The sequence below is a fragment of the Dromaius novaehollandiae genome, chromosome 4, assembly GCF_036370855.1.
Source record: "Dromaius novaehollandiae isolate bDroNov1 chromosome 4, bDroNov1.hap1, whole genome shotgun sequence".
Lineage (NCBI taxonomy): Eukaryota > Metazoa > Chordata > Aves > Casuariiformes > Dromaiidae > Dromaius > Dromaius novaehollandiae.
Window position 1 is genome coordinate 67,967,998 of NC_088101.1, and position 22,423 is coordinate 67,990,420.

General features: G+C 38.0%; 1 protein-coding gene across 3 annotated transcripts in view; it reads left to right on the forward strand.

The window, feature by feature from the left end:
• SEL1L3 (SEL1L family member 3) overlaps window positions 1-20,062 on the forward strand; it is a 37,794-nt gene extending 17,732 nt beyond the window's left edge. Inside the window, exons 10-24 of one of the 3 annotated variants that reach the window (XM_064511339.1) lie at window positions 75-286; window positions 1,508-1,687; window positions 3,550-3,669; window positions 4,283-4,423; window positions 5,592-5,654; window positions 6,515-6,691; window positions 8,505-8,632; window positions 9,215-9,298; window positions 11,486-11,576; window positions 11,687-11,771; window positions 14,110-14,219; window positions 15,515-15,642; window positions 17,325-17,427; window positions 17,522-17,594; window positions 18,898-20,062. In XM_064511339.1, the coding sequence (XP_064367409.1) occupies window positions 75-286; window positions 1,508-1,687; window positions 3,550-3,669; window positions 4,283-4,423; window positions 5,592-5,654; window positions 6,515-6,691; window positions 8,505-8,632; window positions 9,215-9,298; window positions 11,486-11,576; window positions 11,687-11,771; window positions 14,110-14,219; window positions 15,515-15,642; window positions 17,325-17,427; window positions 17,522-17,594; window positions 18,898-19,061 (1,859 nt within the window). In that variant the 3' untranslated portion in view covers window positions 19,062-20,062. Of the gene's footprint in view, window positions 1-74; window positions 287-1,507; window positions 1,688-3,549; window positions 3,670-4,282; window positions 4,424-5,591; window positions 5,655-6,514; window positions 6,692-8,504; window positions 8,633-9,214; window positions 9,299-11,485; window positions 11,577-11,686; window positions 11,772-14,109; window positions 14,220-15,514; window positions 15,643-17,324; window positions 17,428-17,521; window positions 17,595-18,172 lie in introns of all 3 variants that reach the window. The other 2 variants (XM_064511340.1, XM_064511341.1) reach the window with 2 other exon arrangements.
• The last annotated feature ends 2,361 nt before the right edge of the window (window positions 20,063-22,423 follow it).

Below are 22,423 nucleotides of genomic sequence, written 5' to 3' on the forward strand. Positions count from 1 at the left end.
ATGAATTAAGAAGGGGAAATAAATTCCTGATTTAAACTCTTGCAATAACTGTGCATCCTATGTTGTATTTTTAGTGTTAGAAGATGAAAATGATACAGTTCTAGAAGTTGGCTGGAGGATATTTGAGAAGGTTGCAAAGGGTCTATCCAGTGCGGATGGCTTAAGCAATATGGGCTCCTTTATCCCTTTCTTGGTGGATTCCAGTTGCTGTGGATACCATAAGGCTTCCTATTTCCTTGCAGTTATATTTGAGACGGGGCTAGGTGTGCCTGTGGATCGTGCAAAGGTAGTATACTTAATACTCTCTTATGTCTGTGAAATCAATTACCCTTTAGTGGCAGTTTATAAAATGGGATAAATTTAGGTTCATTATCAGAAAAAAGACTGAAGTGGAAATGGCTTTTCTTGCCTCATCTGATCCCCAGATCCCTTTTCAGGCTGCAGCTGAAGGGATTCCCTGATACAGCTACTTCTAAATAGCCCAATGGCAGTGAAGTCTTTACTGCAGAAGTCTTTATCCTGTTGATCCAGAACAAGCAAACAAATGGTTTAGTAAGAACTAGATAAGGTGGTAAAGTGAACAGCATGGAACATATGGCTTTTCCCAGTCACTGAGGAGGTAGGATGAGGGAATGGCCCTTGAGTCACCCACAGTCAGTCACACATGGGTATGAGAAGGTGTCACTTTAGGAGAGTCTCCTGAAGTGAAAAGGTTGCATAATGCAGCTGGGAAAGAAGTGCCATGTTATATTGTGCAAAATGTGACACTGAGAATATGGTCAAATAGTTAGAGGTGCCCAAATAAGAGTGCTTAAGGAGTTACTGTTTCCTAAGTGGAGAGCTGATAACTGGCCATGTGAGTGCTGCTAGTCCACTGCTGTCCAAAATCTTAGTATTTAAATCATTGCTTTTAAAAAGTTTAATTAAGTTACTAAATATAGTGACTACTGAAATCACCTAGATTGCTTATAGTTGTCTAAAATTGGGCAGACTCAGGAAGCATTTTTGGAAAACGTATTTTAGGAGAAAACTGGCCATGGTTCAGATGAGGAACTACACAGCAGATGAACTCTAGAATTTTTTGGTAGATTGCGAATAGGTGAAACATTTGTGTGTGTTCCACTGCAAGGTCAAATAAAGGGGAGATGTGTTTATATATCTCTGGAAGAGGACTTCCATATGAGCACGTGTTCTTGTATTGAAGAGTATATTTAATGCTATGATATAGTGGCATAAAAAAATCACTTCACACTCAGTGGCAGAACAAGTGCGGTACCTGAAAAGTAATTGGAGAGTCTAGTTTTTCTTTCAAACCTTTCTATATGTATAACAGACTTCAGGGATATGCTGGATTCTGTTTCTGTGTTTACATGATATAGCTAGTGTATTCGCTGCTCTTAGGAGCACTCTCTTCTTCGTATACAGCCTGTAAATGTGCACCGAAATGATAAACTTGTGGGATGTGCAGTGGATTTGCTCTTATTTATGTCTGCTGATTTTTTGCCAGGGACTGCTGTATAGTTTGGTTGGCGCTCAGGGGAATGAGAGACTTTCTGTGATGAATCTTGGCTATAAACATTACCAAGGCATTAATAACTATCCACTTGACTTGGAGCTGTCGTATGCTTATTATAGTAATATTGCAACAAAGACATCCTTGGATCAACACACAATAACAGGGGAACAGGTAAAAGATTTTTAAGTGTATCTGAATTTCTCTATGCAAATGACTTTTCATATGTTAATATTACCATGTAGACAGAGCATTTCCTTCTTCATGATGATTTACAAACATTAACTCATCTAATCCTTGGAAAATCCCCAAAACTGTGTGTAAGTATCATTAATTCATTTTGTAGGAAGGGCTTAAATCCCCAGAATTATCCACATGCCTATCTTTCGGTAAAATCTAAGTCGTATCCTTGGGCCCTAATTCCTTGCCCAGTTTCTTATTCATTAATTTAAATGACGTGATTGTTGTCTGGTCTGCTGTTTCAATAGCCAGACTTCGTGAAGTTCAAGTGAAAGGTGAGTTGTCCTTTCCCTATGTATATCTTTTCTATAATCAAATATAAAAGATTTGGCTGTTTTATATCTATCTAAGGAGATAAAGTTAACAGCCAGATCATTTCAGAACTAGCTGCTGAACACAAGACAACATGATTTTATCCATAAAAATACTTAACAAGTTAGGCCAATGCTAGAGTCCAGGTCTATCAGAAAGAATTATTATTGATTATTGTAGTAGAAAAAAACAGATTTTAATTGAAAACTGGCAGAGAGCCACCTAGATGAGAATGCTGTATCTTAAGGCAGGTCTTCATTAAGCTTTCTACTAGCTTATCAGTTGTCTATTTTTGATTTTTTTTAAAGATATTTCTGTACAAACTAAAAAGCCTGCTATAAATATCATTGCTTTTGCTGCTTTTGGGAATCAAAAGCAGTTCTTTGCTATTATTAAGTGTATGTAGAACTAAGAAGTTTTGTTCTGTTGTTGGCATCCTGGCATACCTTTCTGGTGTAGAGTGGATTTACATTTTCTTACTGCTGCTCCCAGTGTTGATCCCGAGCCTGTCTTATATTAGTTGTGGAGATATATCAGAGTCACGTTATGAACTGGCTTTTCACCGTGACTTTTCAGTCTGTAGCATTACAGAAAGCTTGGCTTAGTTAGGTTTCTCACAGCTTTTCTGCTGCTTGAGGGATTGTGGTGCTTTTGCAGTCTCTGTTACCAATAGAAAGTTTGGAAACTGCAAGTCTCCAAGTATTCAATGACTTCAGTTCTCAGAGTTGTTTTCTCTTGTGAAACTTGCCAAGACCATATGTGCAGTTATTTATCCCTCTTTCCTTCTTCTCTTTTTTCCCCTCTAATACAAGACTTACTCTCAAAGTATGACTCCAGCTGCCCATTTTGGGGGTATGTCTATTGACTTCTGGAGCCTGAAGTCAGGAATTATTTTTTTAATAAGCTCCTCCAACTCCCCGTGATGAAAAAGAGGGCCTTCACTTTATCTGTCTCCATATCATTCCTTCATTTTATTTTCTACCTTCTTTATCTTCTTTTTCTAAAATTTTCATAATTTCATAATTTTCAAAATATTCATAAATTGTATGACTCTGGAAAAAATAACTCCTTGTGGTGCTTTAGAGGAAGAGTCCTGGATAAGTCAAAGATTGTTTGATGCCATAGTTCTCATTCCTGGGAGCAGTTCAGCTGGTTATCCTGGAATTCTCTGCCCGATTGCATGGAGAAAGCAGACTGCCAGAAAAATGAATCTTATTTAGGAAGGGCTTGTCTGTATGCCAGTTTGCTACACAAACTCTTGAAAGATTGAAAGGGGCAGTGCAAATGATCTGTCTGAAAAAAACAGCAAATGGTTTTACACTGCGTGTAAGGATGTTCCCTAATGCACTGGCCAGCAAAGGGATGGTGAGAATTTTAAATCCCAGAATTGAGCACAAGTTTTTAAGGATGAGGCAACATTTTCATTTGGTGGCAGGTGTATGAATTCATTGTTAATGGTTTCCTTCTATTCACCTACTTCTCAGGCATTTGTTGAAACTGTGAGGCTGCTGGATGATGAACTGCTAAAAGCTCAAACAAAAGAAAATGGTGATGTCTTTATGTGGTTAAAACATGAAGCAACAAGAGGAAATGCAGCTGCACAGGTACAAAGTAATACATTTCCCCTCTCTTGGTTTTATATGTGCATTAGGTATGTACCTCTGCAGAGTACATAGGAACGTTACTGGGGAGGACCGACTTGCTCTCTTCCCACTCAGAATTACTTCTTACTTGTGAGCTTGAGCTATTTCCCATGTTTCTGTCTCACAATATCCAATGACCATGCAAACAGCTGTAAGAATGATGCAAGGCAAAAGGAAAGGGTGATCAAGACTTAGTATTGCAGCCTCCTTCTCTGATCTCTGGTGTGTATTTGACACTGTGCAGTTGCTGCTGCTGGTCTCAGATTGGCATCATATGTTGTAATACTGAGGCATTTGCATGCATTTACCAGTGCCTTTACCATTTACTTCTGCACTTAAATCAAGCCAGACTTTCATATTACTGACACCTGCAAAAGCCAGACCTGCAGTAGGTCTATTATCAGTACATTTCACCATTGGAAACCCTCTCTGAACTTTCCTGATAACCAACTGCTTTCAAACTGTCTAGGACATGAAACTTTCTTTACGTATCTAAAATCCGTTTAAGCCTGCAAAAGTTTGCTTCTTCAATGCTAATGTGTATCACGCTGGTGTTTACCTTGTTTTCTTTTAGCAACGATTGGCTCAGATGCTGTTCTGGGGCCAACAGGGAGTTGCAAAAAATCCTGAAGCAGCAATAGAATGGTATGAAAAGGGTGCAATAGAAACAGAAGATCCAGTGTTAATATATGATTATGCCATTGTGTTATTTAAGGTAAGGCACATTTCATGTTTTCACTTCAAAAAATCATTCCTTTGAGTAAAAAATGTGTCACTGCAGATAAATTAGGTTTTACATATATGAACATTTATAATTTATCTGCAGTGACACATTGTGAGAGCATACACAGTGCTTTTAGATTAGCTCTGAAAATCACTCAATAGTTATGAATCTAATATTAATTTTACCAGATATGCATAAAAATATAAAAAAGAGTAAGTTAAAACCAGTTTAGTCACTTTATTCCTAGCCAGATTCAGGATCAAAATCTCACCAAAATCGTAGACCCTTATTTTTCCTAGTGGCTTGGCACCCCTGAAGATCTAACCAGCTGGTAGGCACAGGCTAGGTGTAGAGATGTAGGTGGAAGTTAGATTGCTTCTCAGAATGTCCTTCCTTAGATCTCTAAGCACAAATTTTGTCTGAGTAGGAATTAACAGTCTCCCCATTCAGTTGGGCCTTCTGGACTAGAAGCAGCAGGTTACAGAGGCTAAACTTGCAGGCATAACCCTGCCTGAGTCTAATAAGCTGTATCAGCTAAGCAGTGTGGCCCATAAGACAATCTAGCATACTACAGATTAGAGATGTTAGTAAAGACCTGTTAGATGTTCACCTCATTCATTTGCCAGTGGAGGGTTATTCTATACAAAATGCTTGCTCAAGTTTTGCTTCTGTTAATTTTGAGCATCCCTGACAGTGGGGTGAGCCTCCCTGGTCGGTTTGATCTGTGCCTGCAATTTTTTTGTATGAATATCATCAGCATTACATCTATGTATGTCCTCTAGAGACACCCCAACAGCCTTTCTCAGGAAAGCTGAGAGCTCTTATCCTCTGCCAAATTGTGAACAATCTGTGAACCTATTGACGCTACTCATTCTTCTTTAATTACTGAAACTTAACGAGATATGATGTTATTTATCCATAAAAATTGCTTGGGTCAACTAGTGAAATTGTTTTTCCTAAAGTGAATCATTGCGCTTGTGTGAAGCTGTGAAGGAATTATTGGCACAAAACCGCTTTTTTTCAACTCTTTAGAGCTGAGTAAACCCTAGTAAATAATAGACTCAATGTAAAAATGCATTTTGAATGAGTATCTGTGAATTTTCATCAGCTTGTACTCTGTATTTGTAAACAGTGATTGTTTCACCTATCCATTTTTTAGGGTCAAGGTGTGAAAAAGAACACAAAACTTGCTTTAAAATTGATGAAGAAAGCAGCAGCCAAGGTAAAATATAATAAATATTTGATCATAATCATCCTATAGCAGATGCTAATAATAATGAACCCTGATACATGTAAAATGTATACTATCATAATTGTGTGTAAATAGTTGGTTCTCCCTCTGTCTTGAGTGGGACTATTGATAGTTCACTCTGCTTAGGATTGTTGCCGCCTTAGTAGCTGAACTCTTCCAGGTGCATGCTGGTGACCAGCAAAAGACAGTACTCTCTCTCTCTCTCTCTCTCCCCCCTCGTCATCTATACTTCAAGGAGAAAACACAGATGTCCCAAAACCTTTTATTTTTTCCAGGGTTGGGGATAACACTGAGGGGCACAACAGAGGAAAGGAGCCTCACTCCATTTAATGATCTAGTACAGTCAGATAAGGCAAGCCATGTTCTTAGTGAACTTGCTTTGTATAAGAATATAACCATACCTAGGCCTTGGATACATTCCTAGCTCTAAACCCAGAACTGGTTAAACTACTGACAATGTCCATAGGGCTTCGCTAATAACCAGGTACAAATCTGAATACAGACAGGCTGAGACTCTATAGAATAAGAAGATGCTAGAGTTGCATTTCAGGGTGGAACCATTCCTTAATGAACAGCGCGACAGACTCTGAGGGAATGTCTTTGCGGTCCCTTGCCTGGAGAGGGTTTGCTTTCAGCATGAGGCCTTGAGGAAGAAAAGCACAAAAAAAGCCAGCAAACTTTTGTATTCCTTAGTCTGTATTCCCAGATGAGTGGAATTTTGCGTTCACCAAGTTCACCAAACACCACAGTCCAACAGGAGGTTGGAACCACAAGGTGAACAATAGCAGCACCAAGTGTGTGACCCCAGCCTGCTCTTTTCTTTCCCCCAGGGCTTGCCCCAGGCAGTGAATGGATTGGGATGGTATTACCACAATTTTAGAAGAGACTACAGAAATGCAGCCAAACACTGGTTAATTGCTGAAGAATTGGGAAATCCAGATGCATCATATAACCTTGGTGTCCTTTATTTAGATGGGATTTTCCCTGGAGTGCCTGGTAGAAATCAAGTGAGTAAATATTTAATGCTACTTTTTTTTTTTTTTTTACAGCAGGGCCCAATTTGCAAATTTTGGCTTCATTCTTGAGGCTGCTGTGTTCACTCTGAGTCAGATTTTGATACTTTTTATCACAGAGAACAGTGTCACTTGGAAATTCAGTCAGATTGTTTTGAGAGATGTTACTCGAATATCTCAGTCATGCATGTCTTTGTGTTCCTTTAATGTAGAAACAAAACAGATGCAGATTTAGCTACAGGGGCTACCTCTGCTTTCCTCCTTCCATTGACACCAACCAGGATACTGTGTGCTCTCACATTCTCATGCCTTCAAAGTCGACCATTGCAGAGGATACAACAAATCCCATTAAAAATGCCTACAAAATTGATTTTGAGATAGAAGTGGAAAGGTCTTGGATTTTAAACCTCCTTAAGGACCTTAATTTTGCCACTGTGACTCAAGCAGAGTAGCTGTTCAGGTCAGCAGAAGTCCCAGTGAATTCTCTGGTACTTCATGGGAAAAGGATGCTTCCCGCAATAGATAAAAGCAGCAGAAGCTTGTCCCTGAACAGTTAGAAGGTCTTCTGAACAGTTACGCTACATTCATATAGCTTCTGTGAACCTCAGCACCATGTGAAAAGTTCTTCAAGCTAGATTTGCAAAATGTAATTCTTTCATATAATCCTGGTAGACTGCAGTATTTTATTTTATCCTTCTGTGACACGTCCTATTTGTTTAATTTTGAATGTGTCAGTGAGAAAAGTTATTTTCCCTAACAGGAAAGATTTGCTTTGGTTATAGTTCCTGTAAGTAACTTTGCCAGAAATACCTTATGTGGGTAGTTTATGACCAAACAGCACATACAGTACAACAGCATGGTAAGGCAGGCTATAATAAGTGCAAGAAGGCTGTGTGCTTGGAGCTAAAAGATGTTTTCAGTGTGGCCTGTGAGTTCTGAGGTCTGGATGAACTCCAGGCAGTGAGCATTTTTATTGCCAACAGCAGCAAGTGCTCAGCAACATGCATTTGACAAACAAATTTTCCTTTCCCAGGGACCGAAATACACAGTTCAAAAGGAACTGCTCATAAGAGTGCCCAGGTTTCTTTATTCACCAAATGCATGGGAAGAGAAGCACTTTGTTTGGGCTGTTCTGGAGATTCTGAAGTCCGTGATTACTCACATAAAACAGATGCTGATGGTTAAAAAGTTCCTGAAATAACTTATTTCAGGCTATGTGCTGCTTTGTTTTGCATTGCACGTTACTTTTTCTGAGGATTAGACATGGAGAGTCACACAGGTCTCCCACTTCTGCAGCTCTGGCCCTGCCTACTCAGCCTGCGTTATCTTTTATCAGTCAGGTTCATAGGCTTGGGAGCTGTGGTTGTGCACTGCAAGACATGCTGAGAAGTGCCATTGCTCCTCAGCATCCCGGCATTCCCTTAGACATCTCCAGCAGAAAAGTCCTGTTCTGTCTCTCTATTCCAGGGTCCATTGTTAATCTCTCTACTAGAGAATCACTGACCTACTTTGTCAGCACACATGACACTTGTATGCTGCCAGGTGGCAGTTATTCATTTATATACCTTTCTGTCTGAAATTCAATACATTAGCAGAATTCCAATTTTTAAATACTTTTTTTCCAGCCTGAACTGTTAGAAAGTTAGAACAGAGGAAATCATTTCACCTAACTACACTAAAGGTAGTTAAACTGACCTGGTCTCTTTAGCCAATTGCCTTTTTTTATTTAATGAAATGAGTCCTTGAAAACAAAGCTTAATAAGCATTAATAATGCAGCATTGCCAATTGTGTCTTGTTTCTTCACAGACAGTAGCTGCACAATATTTCTATAAAGCTGCCCAAGGGGGACATATAGAAGGAACTTTACGATGCTCTCTGTACTACATCACAGGAAATATGGAAGACTTCCCACGAGATCCAGAAAAAGCTGTAATGTAAGGAATGAAACCATTTGTTAAAGGAGAATGTTCTTCTGGTTGGGTTACTTTAATTATTGGTGATTTTTAAGTCCATAGTCTAAATATCTTTTACTGCATGGCGCTTTCCTCCCTGAGAAGAGATCCCCTTGCAGTCAAGTTTGATCCACATGAATATATGTATTTAAATATCGAGCAGATTTTCAGAGATGCTGAGTACTTTTAGTGAACAAACCAAGGCATGCTTGCTCATCAAAAGATATCAGGGTCCTGATGTGGTAGAATTGATATTTTCCATCAACAAAAAGGGTGATGAGTAGTTACAGCACTTTGTTTTCTTCAAAGAAAAAGAAAAAAAAGCAATTTTGCCAAGAGAAGATGCATCTCTGATACACTTATGGAGATGTATGAACAAATATGTTCTCATTCAGTCAACAGTTAAAAGCTTGATGCAGCAATTACTGTGAAATCCAGTAGTTTGTCTTATGGTAGAAGTCAGGCTAAATGATCTCACATCCTTTCCTGTCCTTCGAGTCAATGTGAATGGGGAAAACATTACTGGGGGCTATTCATTTATTATTGTTTGTTTCTTTTCTACAGCTGGGCAAAACACGTTGCGGAGAAGAATGGCTACTTAGGTCATGTCATCAGAAAAGCTCTCAATGCTTATCTGGAACTTTCATGGTATGTTTGTTCTGTTCTCTTCAAGTTCATTTTCTATTTTTTATTTATGTACTATAATGTTGGGCCATCACCTCAAAAAATACAAATTGTAGCACCTTGAAATTGGTGGCAAAACACCTATTGACATAAAGGGAAATAGGAATTGATCCAAGGCATAATTCAAGAAGTCTGACAGAATCAAGTGGAAAAGAGTTTATAGAGCGGAATGTCGACCAGGTGGAGCTGACAAGGCCCATGCCCTTCTGAAATTTGGGAGAGTTTCTGAAAGTACACTGAGAATGTCATGCTGCATCAGTCCAATGCAGGCAAACAATGCTTTTGCACTGGGGCCATTCTGGACTTGATAGGAAATAGTCTGAGTAAAAGCCAAAACAATGAAACTAATATGTCATTTCATTTCTTTAATTCTTTTTTTTTTTTTTTTTTTTTTTTTTTTTAAACAAATTCTAGGGGATATAAGCGTCAGGGTGGCTAAAAGTAGCAATACACTGCAAGGAATACTGACACATAGTGCTGAGATAAGACATGCCTTGTCACACACAGTATTGCTGACCCTAAAGTCAGCTATAGTCTCAAGTAGTAGGCAAGACATTTTACAAGTGAATTCACCGTACTGTCCAATAATCCAAACTGACTTTGACAGCAGAAGTTCTCCTATGTCATGAAAACTCAAGCTATTAGATTAGATTTGTTCTTTTTTTGTGAATAGTTAATATGCTCTGTTCCCTAAAGCATAATAGGCTACAATATCCAGTGAGCCAAGAGTATTTAAAATAGCCTCCAAGTTGATGCTCCATTTTTGGCTGTAGGTATAAACATCAGATTCTGTATGGGCAGGCGTCAGACCATAGAAACTGTCATATTTGATTAAGACAGTGGTTCATATAGTCACGCAGCCTGCCCCTGCTAGCAGTTAGTTAATACTTCAAACTTAGAAGAACTCACTGCAAGAAACGCTCAGTGGATTGTTTTGGAATAACCCTTTTCTACAAGTTTCTTTTTTAGTTTAGAGCTAACATCCCAGCTTAGGTATCATGAATTAGTCCTGTTGTGCCAGGTCTCCATTATCCCAGATATTTTTACAAGACAAATACAAGGAAGAATCTGGAATCTTGCAGAGGCAGTTGGGAAACAGGAGATTAAGCCTGCTTATTCTGTAAGGGGCAACTGCTTTCACCAACTTTATTTCAAGTTTCTTGGCTTAAATCCCTGCTCCTGACGTCAAATGTATATGTGACCATGTTTGTTTCCAGTTAAGCACACCAACAAACTGCAAAACCTGCCATGGTCTTAGCTTTATGTTGTGGAGACAGTCTTTGAAAGCATGACCCTTAGAAGCTTTGATAGGAAAAACTACACAAAGATTGACCGTTTTTATGTCTCAGACTTCTAAAACCAAACCCATGATTTTTAAAAAAGTCTACCTTTTAATTTTTGAATACTTAACCTTCATAATATTGAGTAGATCAGTGACAGAGAACATGAAAGAGAAACTATCCTGTGGAATCAGAGGCAGTGCTGTACCACTGTACTGCAGTACCAAAATACTATGCTGCAAGTGAAAAATTTGCTTTTATTACTTGCTTTATTAGCATAAATTTGCTTTTAGTACTTGCAGTAGTGCCTATAGTAGTGCCTATATACTTGCAGTAGAGTCCATAGAGTGACTGAGACTGTTCTAGGGCTTGTTCCCTTGTACATTTCTTGTTCGACAGAGCTTATGATCTAAACATACAAGGCAAATCATAGAAATAAAAGGATAAAACATACCAAAGAAGTACTCAGATTCTTGTTTGATGGATGTTAACATAGCTGTGTGAATTACAGAGTTTAAGTGGAGGATTTTTTAAGCAAGTTTTATCTGAAACATTTAAATAGATAATTGGGCTTAATATCGATTCAGTTTTATCATCGTCTTGCACTCTGAAAGAGCAAATGCTCACTGGAGCTGCTCTGGCCTTAACACAAGAGAGAAAACTGAAGATTCTTGAGCTCCTGCAAGGTTTATTACACCAAGTGTTGCCAGTAGATGTAGCTGTTGCATGGCTTTGCTAGCCTGTTGCTTTTAAACCTTGTACCCAAATTTTGTTAAGTGATTGTATCCATTTATTTAGTACTTTTTAGCTATAACTAAAATGCTTGTGATTTTTGTTAGTTTTTTCACTGATTTATTTTATCTAATACTAGGCATGAAGCTCTGCTGCATTATGTTTTAGCAGCTGAAACTGGGATTGAAGTGTCACAGTCAAATTTAGCACACATCTGTGAAGAAAGACCAGTAAGTAAATGTATTTGTAACGCATTATCCTGAAAGGAATACTCATTAATGATAATGTGATCCTAATATCTTATCTGTGATGTAAATGGATGAATTTATTTTCTTTCCAGGACCTAGCAACGAAATACCTAGCAACCGATTGTGTTTGGAGATACTATAATTTCTCTGTTTCTCAAATCAATGCACCCTCATTTGGTATGTATAAGAAGCTCTTTCTGATTTCAGATCTCTAAAGGAGTGCAGTTTTAATTTTCCACTACTACATTTGTAACAACTTTTATATGAGTGAGCAAGTTAAGGGAAGAGTACAGGCCAGACATGGAATTTTGTATTTCTGTCTTCTCCATTCTCAAATTGCACCATGTGCTAAAAGCTAATCTCTGTCTTTCGTTTTGCTCTTTCTTCTGTCTGCAATAACAAGACACAGTGATTGATCTAGAAAAATGCTGCACAGTTTTTTGTGTGTCATCTTTAAATGAGAAATCCCTGCTTTTCATGGACTTCCTTTTTAGAAGAACAAGAATGTCAGAAAAAATATATTTAAGGAATGTGTTTCAGAGCAGTTTTTCTGAGAATTTCCCTTTTATGGGATAAAATGGATAAAACTTCAAAAAAAAAAAAACAAGTCGAGCTCTGAGAGAGGGCTAGACATTTAGGAGCCTGAGCAATTGACTCAAGGGTTAAAAAAAAAAAAAATAACATAGTGGTACGCTTTAGGAGTTCATGCTGTTTAGTTTATCAAAGAGAAAATCCAAAAGCCAATATACTTCCATATCATAATTGATTCATGAGAAACTAAGGAAGGCTAAAGGATTCCTTATCTAACTTATTATGGGTTTTTCTGTTAGGGTACAAAGTTTACTAACATGGCACAGATCACCTGGGGGAATTTAAGGATTCTCTGTCTCTCTAAAACAAAATATATGTCTTTCTGGAATAGAAGGTTTGTTCAAATATTAGTTACTTTTTCTCTGGCCCTGAATTTTAATACATCTGTGACTTCAGTGACTAAGTAATTTCATGCTTTTGAAAGAGCTACTTAATATTTGAAAACATTGATCTGATTGTCTCACAAGTTTAAATGCTTTGTAGTAAGCACGCGAACAAGTGCAGTGTAAAAATAATTCAAGCTATTCATTGAAATACGCAGCAGCGTTGAAACTAAATACAACACTGACAGATCCTAAAGCCACAGGAACTCACAACCCCGATAACTCTTGTGAAGAGTTTGTAACCTGCTTAGCAAGGTGCAGTGTAGCCGGACTCCTACAGATCCACTGGTGCAGTCTGACATTAGAGAAGCTTCTGAAGTTCAGACTCGCAGGAGTAAGACTGTGGTTCCACTGAGGTAAATGACAGAAGACTCCTTGGCTTCAGCAACAGAAGGATTTTATTTCTTTCTCTCTTCTTCACAGAAGTCACATATGGGGAGTTTTATCTCAGGCCCCTGTCTGCAATAGTGGAGGAGGATCAAGTCCCCTGCCTGGGTTTTGGGCCTGGGGGAGCCGAACCCTGGCAGCTGAGGCTCCCGGGCTCCACAGCGCAGGGTGACTACATGGCCAGTGCGTATTGCTGGCCTGCTCCCAAGGTCAGGGCTGGAATGACTCAGATGATAAACCTAAGGGGAACCATCTTCTTCACGATTCACCACAACGTTCAGGTGCCACACACAGCTTCGGTGCCAGCCATGCCATGTAGCCTGTCTACAGCCTCTGCTGGGACGGTGACTGACAGCAGGCGGGCGAGATGCCACACTTGCTTCTTGGAAGAGCTTTGCTGTAGTCTGCTCTAGAAACAAATGGGATTTATAGATAGCTGCTGTTGTTGATACACAAGGCAAGGCTTTGAGGTATTTCAAACCATTCTGGGAAAGCCTAGTGTAGGTGTACTCATGGAATTTTACCAACTCTTTAGCATAACTTAGTGCAATGACATGCTTGTTCCTCTCTGAGTCAACGCCCACTCTGGTGGAGCATTTCTTTTCTGGGCAGTATCAGAGAAAGACGTTCATAGAAGATTTGCCAGCCATTACTTCCTTTTAGACCAGAAGTCTTCTCCTACAGTTGTCCTGGAATTGGATGGTTTTGAAACTAATGAAATTAGCTTCAGCAAAGTATTCTGTATTTTTGGGATGGGTACAGCTACCATAGTGACAAGTACAGAACAAACACCTAAAGAGCGTGTTTTTAAGTGTGATAGGTTAGTAGGGCTAACCTAAACAGTAGGACTACAGTTCCCCCAAAGACACACTTAGTACGTGAAGAAGAAATATGAAGTCTCTAAGTCTCTCAGTTTTTGTAAAAGTAGCGATGTTATTCGCTAAAGTCATCTATTAAAGAGCAACCAAGAGAAATTTCAGCCAGGATAAACATTTTCCCCAGGTCATCTGATATAAAGAGATAATCAGAGAAAAGGAGTATCTCTATTTTTAATATGCTGCTTTAGATAGAAGTATTATTAAATTCTCCATCACATTTATAGTTTAATTCTATCTCTACGACTTTAAATGATCTGTTGCTGTTTTCTTCCACAGCTTATTTGAAAATGGGAGATTTCTACTACTATGGTTATCAGAACCAGTCTAAAGACCTTGAGCTCTCAGTGCGGATGTATGCACAAGCTGCATTAGAGGGAGACTCACAGGTGGGTCTGCAGTTGTAATGTATTAGTAAAACACCAGTGTTTAGAATAACCTGAAACTAGTTATTCAGTTTGGCTACACGTGTGCACTGAACACACCTGCTAGAATAAGTTATAATTATTTCAAAATACCTTATGAGTCAGTATTTACTGTTTCATGATAATAGAAGATAGACCTAGAACAGATAGACAGATAGCCTAGAATTAGGCTGTTTTCAGAGCTAGAGCTGAATGGCCTAATTCAGTGCTACCCTGTTTTCACACAGTTGATTCTGTTGTGACCTTTGTATTTTCACTAATGCAAGTTAATAGACTGCCTGAGTTTTACTGCAGTACTATTCTCTGCTGTTTTAGGAAATAAACAAGAAGACTGGTCCGTTTCCCTTCATATATAGAGTGAATCCTACAGTGAATTTTTTCACTGCATTCCCTTCACCAACAAAATCTTCATCTTAAAATGTTTTAGAATGAAAAGATATACCAAGTCACATTACCAAAGACATGCAGTGGTTTGCCTGCAGTCTCCTGGAATATCCCCCATGCTTTATTCTGCTCTCCCTGGCCCTGTGACACTTTCCCCAGACAATATCTTGTATGGGAGCTTTGTCAAATTAGCAAAGCTGGGTTCTGTTCTGAGGATATTAGGACAAAACATTACTGATCAACTAGCAAAGGAAAGAAGCGACACATGAACAGTTATTTTGAAGTGTGAAAGCCAAGCCGAAGGTAAATCCTATAGTAGCTTTCCTACATACTCATCATTATGCCTCTGAAGTCTGATGCTTAAGACTTGTCCAAGTAGAAAAAATTGTAAGATGATTAAGGATTTAAAGTGCATGGAGCAATTTTCTGCTCTCAGAATCACTGTTGCAATTACTGTTGGTGTATAGCAAGCTAGGGGTAAGGGAATTAAATGCTAACAGAACAGAGTATGAATCCATTTCTTCTTTCAGTCTGTATTTCTCCAGTAGATAAAACCTGACAGTTTGCTATGGTGACTCTGTTTAAAGTGCAACTTAAAATGAGAAAGCTAAGAACCTCTTTCAGCTAGTTCCTGAGAAAATGGTGATCAGGACCACAGCAAATGAATGCTAGAAACTTGCAGTTTCGGAATTCACCTGAGTATACGGTTGGGAAAGAAGGCTGTCTAATTATTCAGTGAAGATCACATGGCTCACATTGTAATAAATTTTTAGAAGACAGTTATAATCATTTAGATATATGATGCTTACATTAGACTTTAAATATACATATGAAAACTTAATGATTCAAAGTGTATATACTTTGTTTTTCATTAGGGGTTCTTTAATTTGGCCCTTCTCATAGAAGAAGGTAACTCCATACCTTCCTACATTCTGGATCACTTGGAAATCGATCAAACTATGCATTCTAGTAATGCTTCACTTCTTCAGGAACTTTATTACAGGTGAGTCTTTTTCTGCTTCTTCAGCAAAGTTCTCAGTATCGTCTGTGTTTCCATGTGAGTAGCATTTACTTCTGAGAGCAACAACTCCTAGAATTATTAACTTTGTTCACCTGTATGATTTAAGGCAGATTACACAGAGGTAAGATCAACATGCTTGTAATGCCTGTTAATCTTAAACTGCCTAAATATACTTCAATTGCAGCCAGTTAGGAGACACTTGATTATACCTGGTTACCTGAAATAACAGGGAATGGATTCAGTGATCCAGGAGATCTTTTCCAGTTCTGTGTACTTAAGTTCCTAATATAGGCACTGACAATTTGTATGCTGTCCAAAATAATCTTTTAGTGATAAATATGTCATAATTTAATAAGGAATTGTTAAAAGTATATAACTGAGATGATAGCAGTCCTTCCTATTTACTCAGCAAAGATGATTTTTCAAGGTACTTCAGTGTATTCCTGCTCTCACACTGTGCCGCAAAACATCCTGGCACACCTTCTTGGTACAGAATATCAGATGTGTGAGAAGGCTACAGGTCTGCTTTTTGAACTGCCCATACCAGCAGTCCATGCACAAACCACTAAAGAACTCTGGTTCCAGTACAGAACTTAGGTTTCCTTTATGTAAATAAGGCAACATGTGTTGGAAAAGCACAGTGGGAATGGAAAGCTTACACAGTATTTGGTAGTTCTGCAAAACTCTTTCAGATATTTAAGGAAGGAGGAGCTAGTGGTTAATACATTGAACAAAGAATGAGTGCTTTACTTTCTATTTTGGCAGAGTGTTGTGTGACCCTAAAAAGTGAAGCTTATATCGACATAAATGCCCATTTGTCAATTCACCAATAATCCATTGAAATTGTTCTTCACTTTAGTTAGCCTTGGTCCAACTGGGATTGTAAACTTGAGCCTGAGTTCTGTTTTCACTTGGGCTGAACTCATCTGCTTTGCAGTGAGATTAACTCTAGAGCTGACAGCCCTGCAGTGATTTCCCATCATCCTGCACTTCTGTTTGCAGGAGAACATATTTCCCCTTGCCAACAGCCCACACCCCCACCCACCCACCCACCCCAGCCTGCTCACCTTGATAGGAAAGAATCAGTTGCAACTTACTTAAAATAACTACCTGGGATTTTGCTGTCTAAACTCCTCTAGTCAGTGAACTTCTCATTAATGGACCCTGGAAAGCAGCTCAGCTCACCCCACAACAGATGCCCCGTAACTACTCAGCTACAGCACTTACTAAGTTCTGACTGCGTTACTTAGCCTTGCACCGTCTGATGTGTCTTTCTTTAACAATCTCCTGCATAGACAGCTAAATTTTATGGCTCTAACCTTGACATGAATCCTACTGCTATTGACTCATATTAGTTAGAACAAAGTAACTTGGATATGACCTTGTATGTGACTGCTTGGCAAGGATAGCCTGAATGCTTAAACCGGTTATTGACTAATCAGAAAATAAAAGCATGCTCCTAGGGTAAGATATTTTGTGCTGAATGAGGTTAATCTGGTATTTTTATGCATTTTCACTTCACCATCTGTAGGATGCGATGATAATATCTGCCTGTTTCTCTGGGTTATTGAGGGCTGTTGCAAATCCATTTGAGATTCCCAGATGACAGATGTCACAAAATTGCAGAGTAGGACTAATTATTTGTTTTAATCTTTTCGTTGTAGGTGCTGGAATTATAGTAACCAAGAATCAGTTAGTCCATGCTCATTAGCATTGCTTTATTTTTATCTAAGAGTTTTCTGGAACAATATTTTACAATCTACTCTGGTATGTATTGCTCCTTCGGTACAAGCACTGGTTCATTTGGAGCAGTACCTAGGCTTTGCACTGATCTAACATGTTTTTAAACTTATCCTCACAGATATACTTCATGGGAACTTTTCTTTTATCAATTCTGGTGGCATTTACAATGCAGTATTTTCAGTCTCTATCTGGTAAGTATTTGTCATAGTAAAACCAAAGGAAAGGCAGAAGAGTGATCTTTTTATTTCAGTATGGAACTTTAAAAATGAAACCAAGAATTCTAGATTTGGCAGAGCTACCTATGAACAGCAAGTTCTTTGACATGCAAGTCATTCCTTGATTATTGAAAAGGGCTGGATAAACTCAGGCATAAATGACTGGTTTAAACCTGTTACTTTCTGGAGAATTTCCCTTGATGAGAGAGTTACTCAGAGTTACTTAACATAGACATCATTGCAGGAGATTGGAAATAAGAGGCTATTTTCTGTCCCTTGACATGTGGTATTGTTGGAATAATTACGATGATTTCATATGATTTCATATGTTGTTTCCACAACATGTGATAAGCCCATGTTCCCTGTTATGACTGGACTCTGCTCAGATATAAAGGGGAGGTTCAGAGAGCTAGTACACTGGAGTGACTTGGAGCAGACAGTTCATGCCTCTTCAGACCAGTAATAGAATCAGCAATTACATAAAATCAGCAGTTTCAGATTCCTCCTCCTCTCCTGCACTAGAAAATTTTTCCATATGTTCTCTTTTCTGACAGGATGGAGGTGATTAAGAGACAGAAGACTAAACATCAGACTTGCATCTGTTAAAACTCCATTCTTTCCCCCCCCAACTTGAAAGTGATACCAAAGACAAAACTGAATTGCTCAGGGCAGGAAAAAAACCCTATTGTCATATGCAAAATTAAGGAGTCATTCAAAAAGCATGGATGACTTTAACCCAGTTTTTCACTTTAAATCACAAGACAGGCTCTTGATCAGGAAGCTGTGAGATAAATACTAGCAGTTATGAAGAGAACTTCTTCCCCTAAATGCATTTTCTTGCAAAAATACTATTTTTCTGACAAAATATTTTCTGTAATAAAATACAGGAAAAAATAAATTGCTAAACTCATACCCTACACCAACAGGGAATACTATTTAAAAAAAGTCTTCTTCAAAAACATAAAACTCAAATAATCTTTTTATAGTTAATAATTATTAAGCAGTATTTAAGACGTGTAGCTGTACATATGTCCACTATGGAAATAATTTTGAAATCCTGCTTTCCTTTCTTACTAGCTGAAAATGGATGTAACTTGAGAACTGTAATGAGGGCATAGTTAAAGGAATTCTTATTTTAATGTTTCCTAACCTTTAAGTCTTATCTTCTTAATATTGCTTATTGCTATTTTAATTCCACATAATATTGTAAATATTGATGAATATATTTTATCAATGCAGTGGATTTTTAAAAATTATTTATTTTGTTATTTTTCTGAAGCCAGTAATTCTCTTGGAACAAGATCAGAACCATCTTTAGATGAACCTTCTCCTACGGGCAATAATGAGGAAGCTACCAGACCAGAACAGCGAGATGAGTCTACTTTTTCAAATGGTCTAGCACAGCAGGAGTTAAACCCTCAGAATCATCTTGTTACCAGCTGAGGGGTAGTTTTTTTAAGGCTGATATCCCACCATGGAGGTGGGATATGAACAGTTACAAATCTAAAAACTGGCAACCCTATTTGTTGATTAGCATTAATAGTGCACTCCAACAGCCAAAATCATAGGGAAATTCACTGATCTAATTTATCCATGCTAGAGGAGAAAAAACCTATAACTTCTTTAACAAGCCAAATAAAGAATACTGATTTTCTCACTAGATCCAATATATGATCATACAGTATTTCTTTAATGGACTAGAAAAAAAGACACACCATCTTTGCCTAACTGAAGCATAAGCAAAACTCCCACTGGTTTCAATGAAGAATAGATTTTACTCACCTAACTAAAATCTTACCAAATTGCCTTTACCACATTTGAGCTTGTTGTGCAAGCTTGTTGTACTGATGTTGTCAACTGAGTTGGAAGTGTGGACGCAAGACAAAAATGAAAGCCAGCCACCCGCACTTTCCACGTTCACAGCACATCAGCCAGAGCTGTGGCTGGTGCATGCAGTGATAACAACTACTTTTTTTGGCATCTCATATTCCATCCTGGAAAATCTTTCATACAAAAAGTGTTTTCCTTTGAAAGACAAACTCTTGGCAGGAAGAGCTGCAATATGATCATGACATGGTAGTTCTGCTGGCTGAATGAACAATCTATTTTCAGATTCTTATATAGCTAATATTGAGAAGGGTTTATTTCTGGTTCTGTAGTAAATTTTAAAGACACCTGTTTAAATGGCAGTTTATTTGATAAACATTAGATGGGATTATACAGGTAATACCTAGAGTGGAGATGTCTTCTGTCTGATTTTAAGCTGTGAGGTAAGTGGCTGTAGGAAAGGTCTGACCTTTAAAGCAGGTGTGCATACACCTCTGCAAAATTATTTAAATCACATAGATTATAAAGTGCATCAATCTATGCATTATTGAGGGTTAAATCCACTCTCCTTGCACTACACTATTTACTCTTGTAAATAAAAATATTTTTCTATTTCAGACTTTATGTGAAGGATTTTTTTTAAAGCTTGGGACAATGGGACAATCAGCCATTGCTTTGAGGAATATGGAGTTCTCACAGAGCAGACCTGGAAGTGTTTGCTTTTCTATGAAGATATGTAAGTTTTCAGTAGGAAAGGAATGAGGAAGAAATAATTTGAGAGTGAAATAAATGCATGCATACATACCCCCACCCCTGTGCAAGTCTCTCCTGCAGAAAACAAACAAAAAAAAAATCAAAAAGTTTCTGGGAAAAGTTAATGCTTCTAGCCAACAGTTCCATTCAATAAGGAAAGGGAGGGGGAGAGCAGGCATTGAAGCTATTTTTTTTTCTCCTCTCCCTTCTCTCTTCAGGAGTACAATCACAGAATGAATTAGATATGCCACATCATTACTGAAGTTTCCATTCTTTCTTGAGCAAGAACAGTGCAAGTGACAATTCTTTTGTTCTTCGTACAAAAATAGAATAGATAGAGGCTATTGAGCACCTTTTGGAGTGCTTTTATGTATAGCCTGGTATTCCATTCTACAAAGTATTTTCAAGGAGGATAAAGGAACTTCACGCTTACATTATAAACAATTGCTGACTTGCATGGGTTATATATCCTGTGCTTTTTTGTTATCCGTTGCAACCAGATCATTAATATTTGAGCCTGTTTAGACTTGTAAAAACTTTGTGCTGCTGAATTTGATAATAACAGGTACCTTAACACAAATATATGGGTAGTGTAAGAGTTCTCCCAACTTTACATTTCTCACCTAATAAATGAAAACAAGTGGTCTGACATTTTAAAATAGTGGACATTATGTGCATTTGTATTGAAGCTGGGACATAGTGAGATGGTGAAACCAGAATGAGATGTATTGCAGAAAGTCAAGTGCAGTCTTTGAAAACCAATAGACCTATTGTCACAGCAGAGGCACAATGTTGTGCACCAAACTGTACATGGTGTTAGAGTGGTCACCAAAGAAAAAAGCAAAACTATTTGAACACATGTGGCAAATCTTGCATCTAGTAAGCCACACATGTAAAACTTTTCTTACTGTGTGCGCCATAATCCATGCAAGTGACAGGATCTATTTAAAAAAGGGCAATTTCTTTAAGAGAAAGCACAAGTGAGATATTAAGCCCATGAAATGTTATCTGTGGTGGTGTGATTGCAGCCTATCATACCCATGTGTTGAAATTAGAGTTCTTGGAGCAGCTGTATTTTAGATTTTGTACACATAGGTCAAGATTAAGTGTTAGCAGTCAGTGTGACTGCAGTTTCCTATCCAAAGGGGATTCATGTTCTCAGCTTTAGTACTGAACTAATTGGAGGAGGTTTGCCAGAAATGCAATTTCACATCTGTATCTCAAAAGACAATTGCCAAAGCTGCAATATACTTCCTGACGCCAACAGTTAATAATTAGATCTTTGTTTATTGTTAGCTATTACGTCAGAAGTCCCACCAAGAATAATTAACATCAAAGCATGTAAAAGATAAGCAACACTCCACAATAAGTTGGCAATACTTAAGGCTGAAATAATAATCATTTAGTTATTATTCATCATTTACGATAAGATCTGATTTCTAGGAGGCTATCTGAAAACCTAGAGGATTATGTACAATTCCCAGAGAGGACGGTTAGCTACAGCTACATAGTTCTACTGCATCTGCAAGAAAAAAATATATATATAAGAAAGGAAGTTGCAATAGTCAAACATTATCTTTCCTAAGTTGAAAGAAGACCTTTGAAGTTTATATTATCTGCAGCACCCACTGAGTGCTTAGGATGGGAGTGTGGAAATATTAGAACAAAAGTATAGAGCTAAAATACTGCTTGTTTATATTTCATAGAAGTCCAGCCATCCAAGAAGTGCAGGCTGGAAAATAAAGCTTTTGCAAAATTCAAGCAGTGCTTAAGGCACTTCAAGTGGTGTCCATTTTCCTCTTTCCCTCCCCTGCCTTCTCCTCTTGGTTCAGCTCAGAATTATCTTTAGCAAATGAATTATAGCACAACTTCAAAGAATTTCAGAGTTATTTCCAATAATTGGAATATTATTCTAATAATATTAATAAATATAAACTCTATATTAGAATAAACTCTAATATTGAGTTTACAGCAATTAAATGAACAGATGTGTGTTACTGCTAGTGAATGAAGAGAGAAACATTACACATAATGTATCAAAGTGCTATGAAAAAGGGGAGAATTACATACCAATTACAGATCGAGAAAATAAGGTTCTGTGAAGATTAGCTTCAAAAACAAAGTCAGTGGTGAGTAGTTCTCTGAACACTCAATATCTTTGAAGATTATGCAGTAGCTGTTTCAAACTGGTTATCCAAAATTTGCAGGTATTCTGAGGAGTTTAA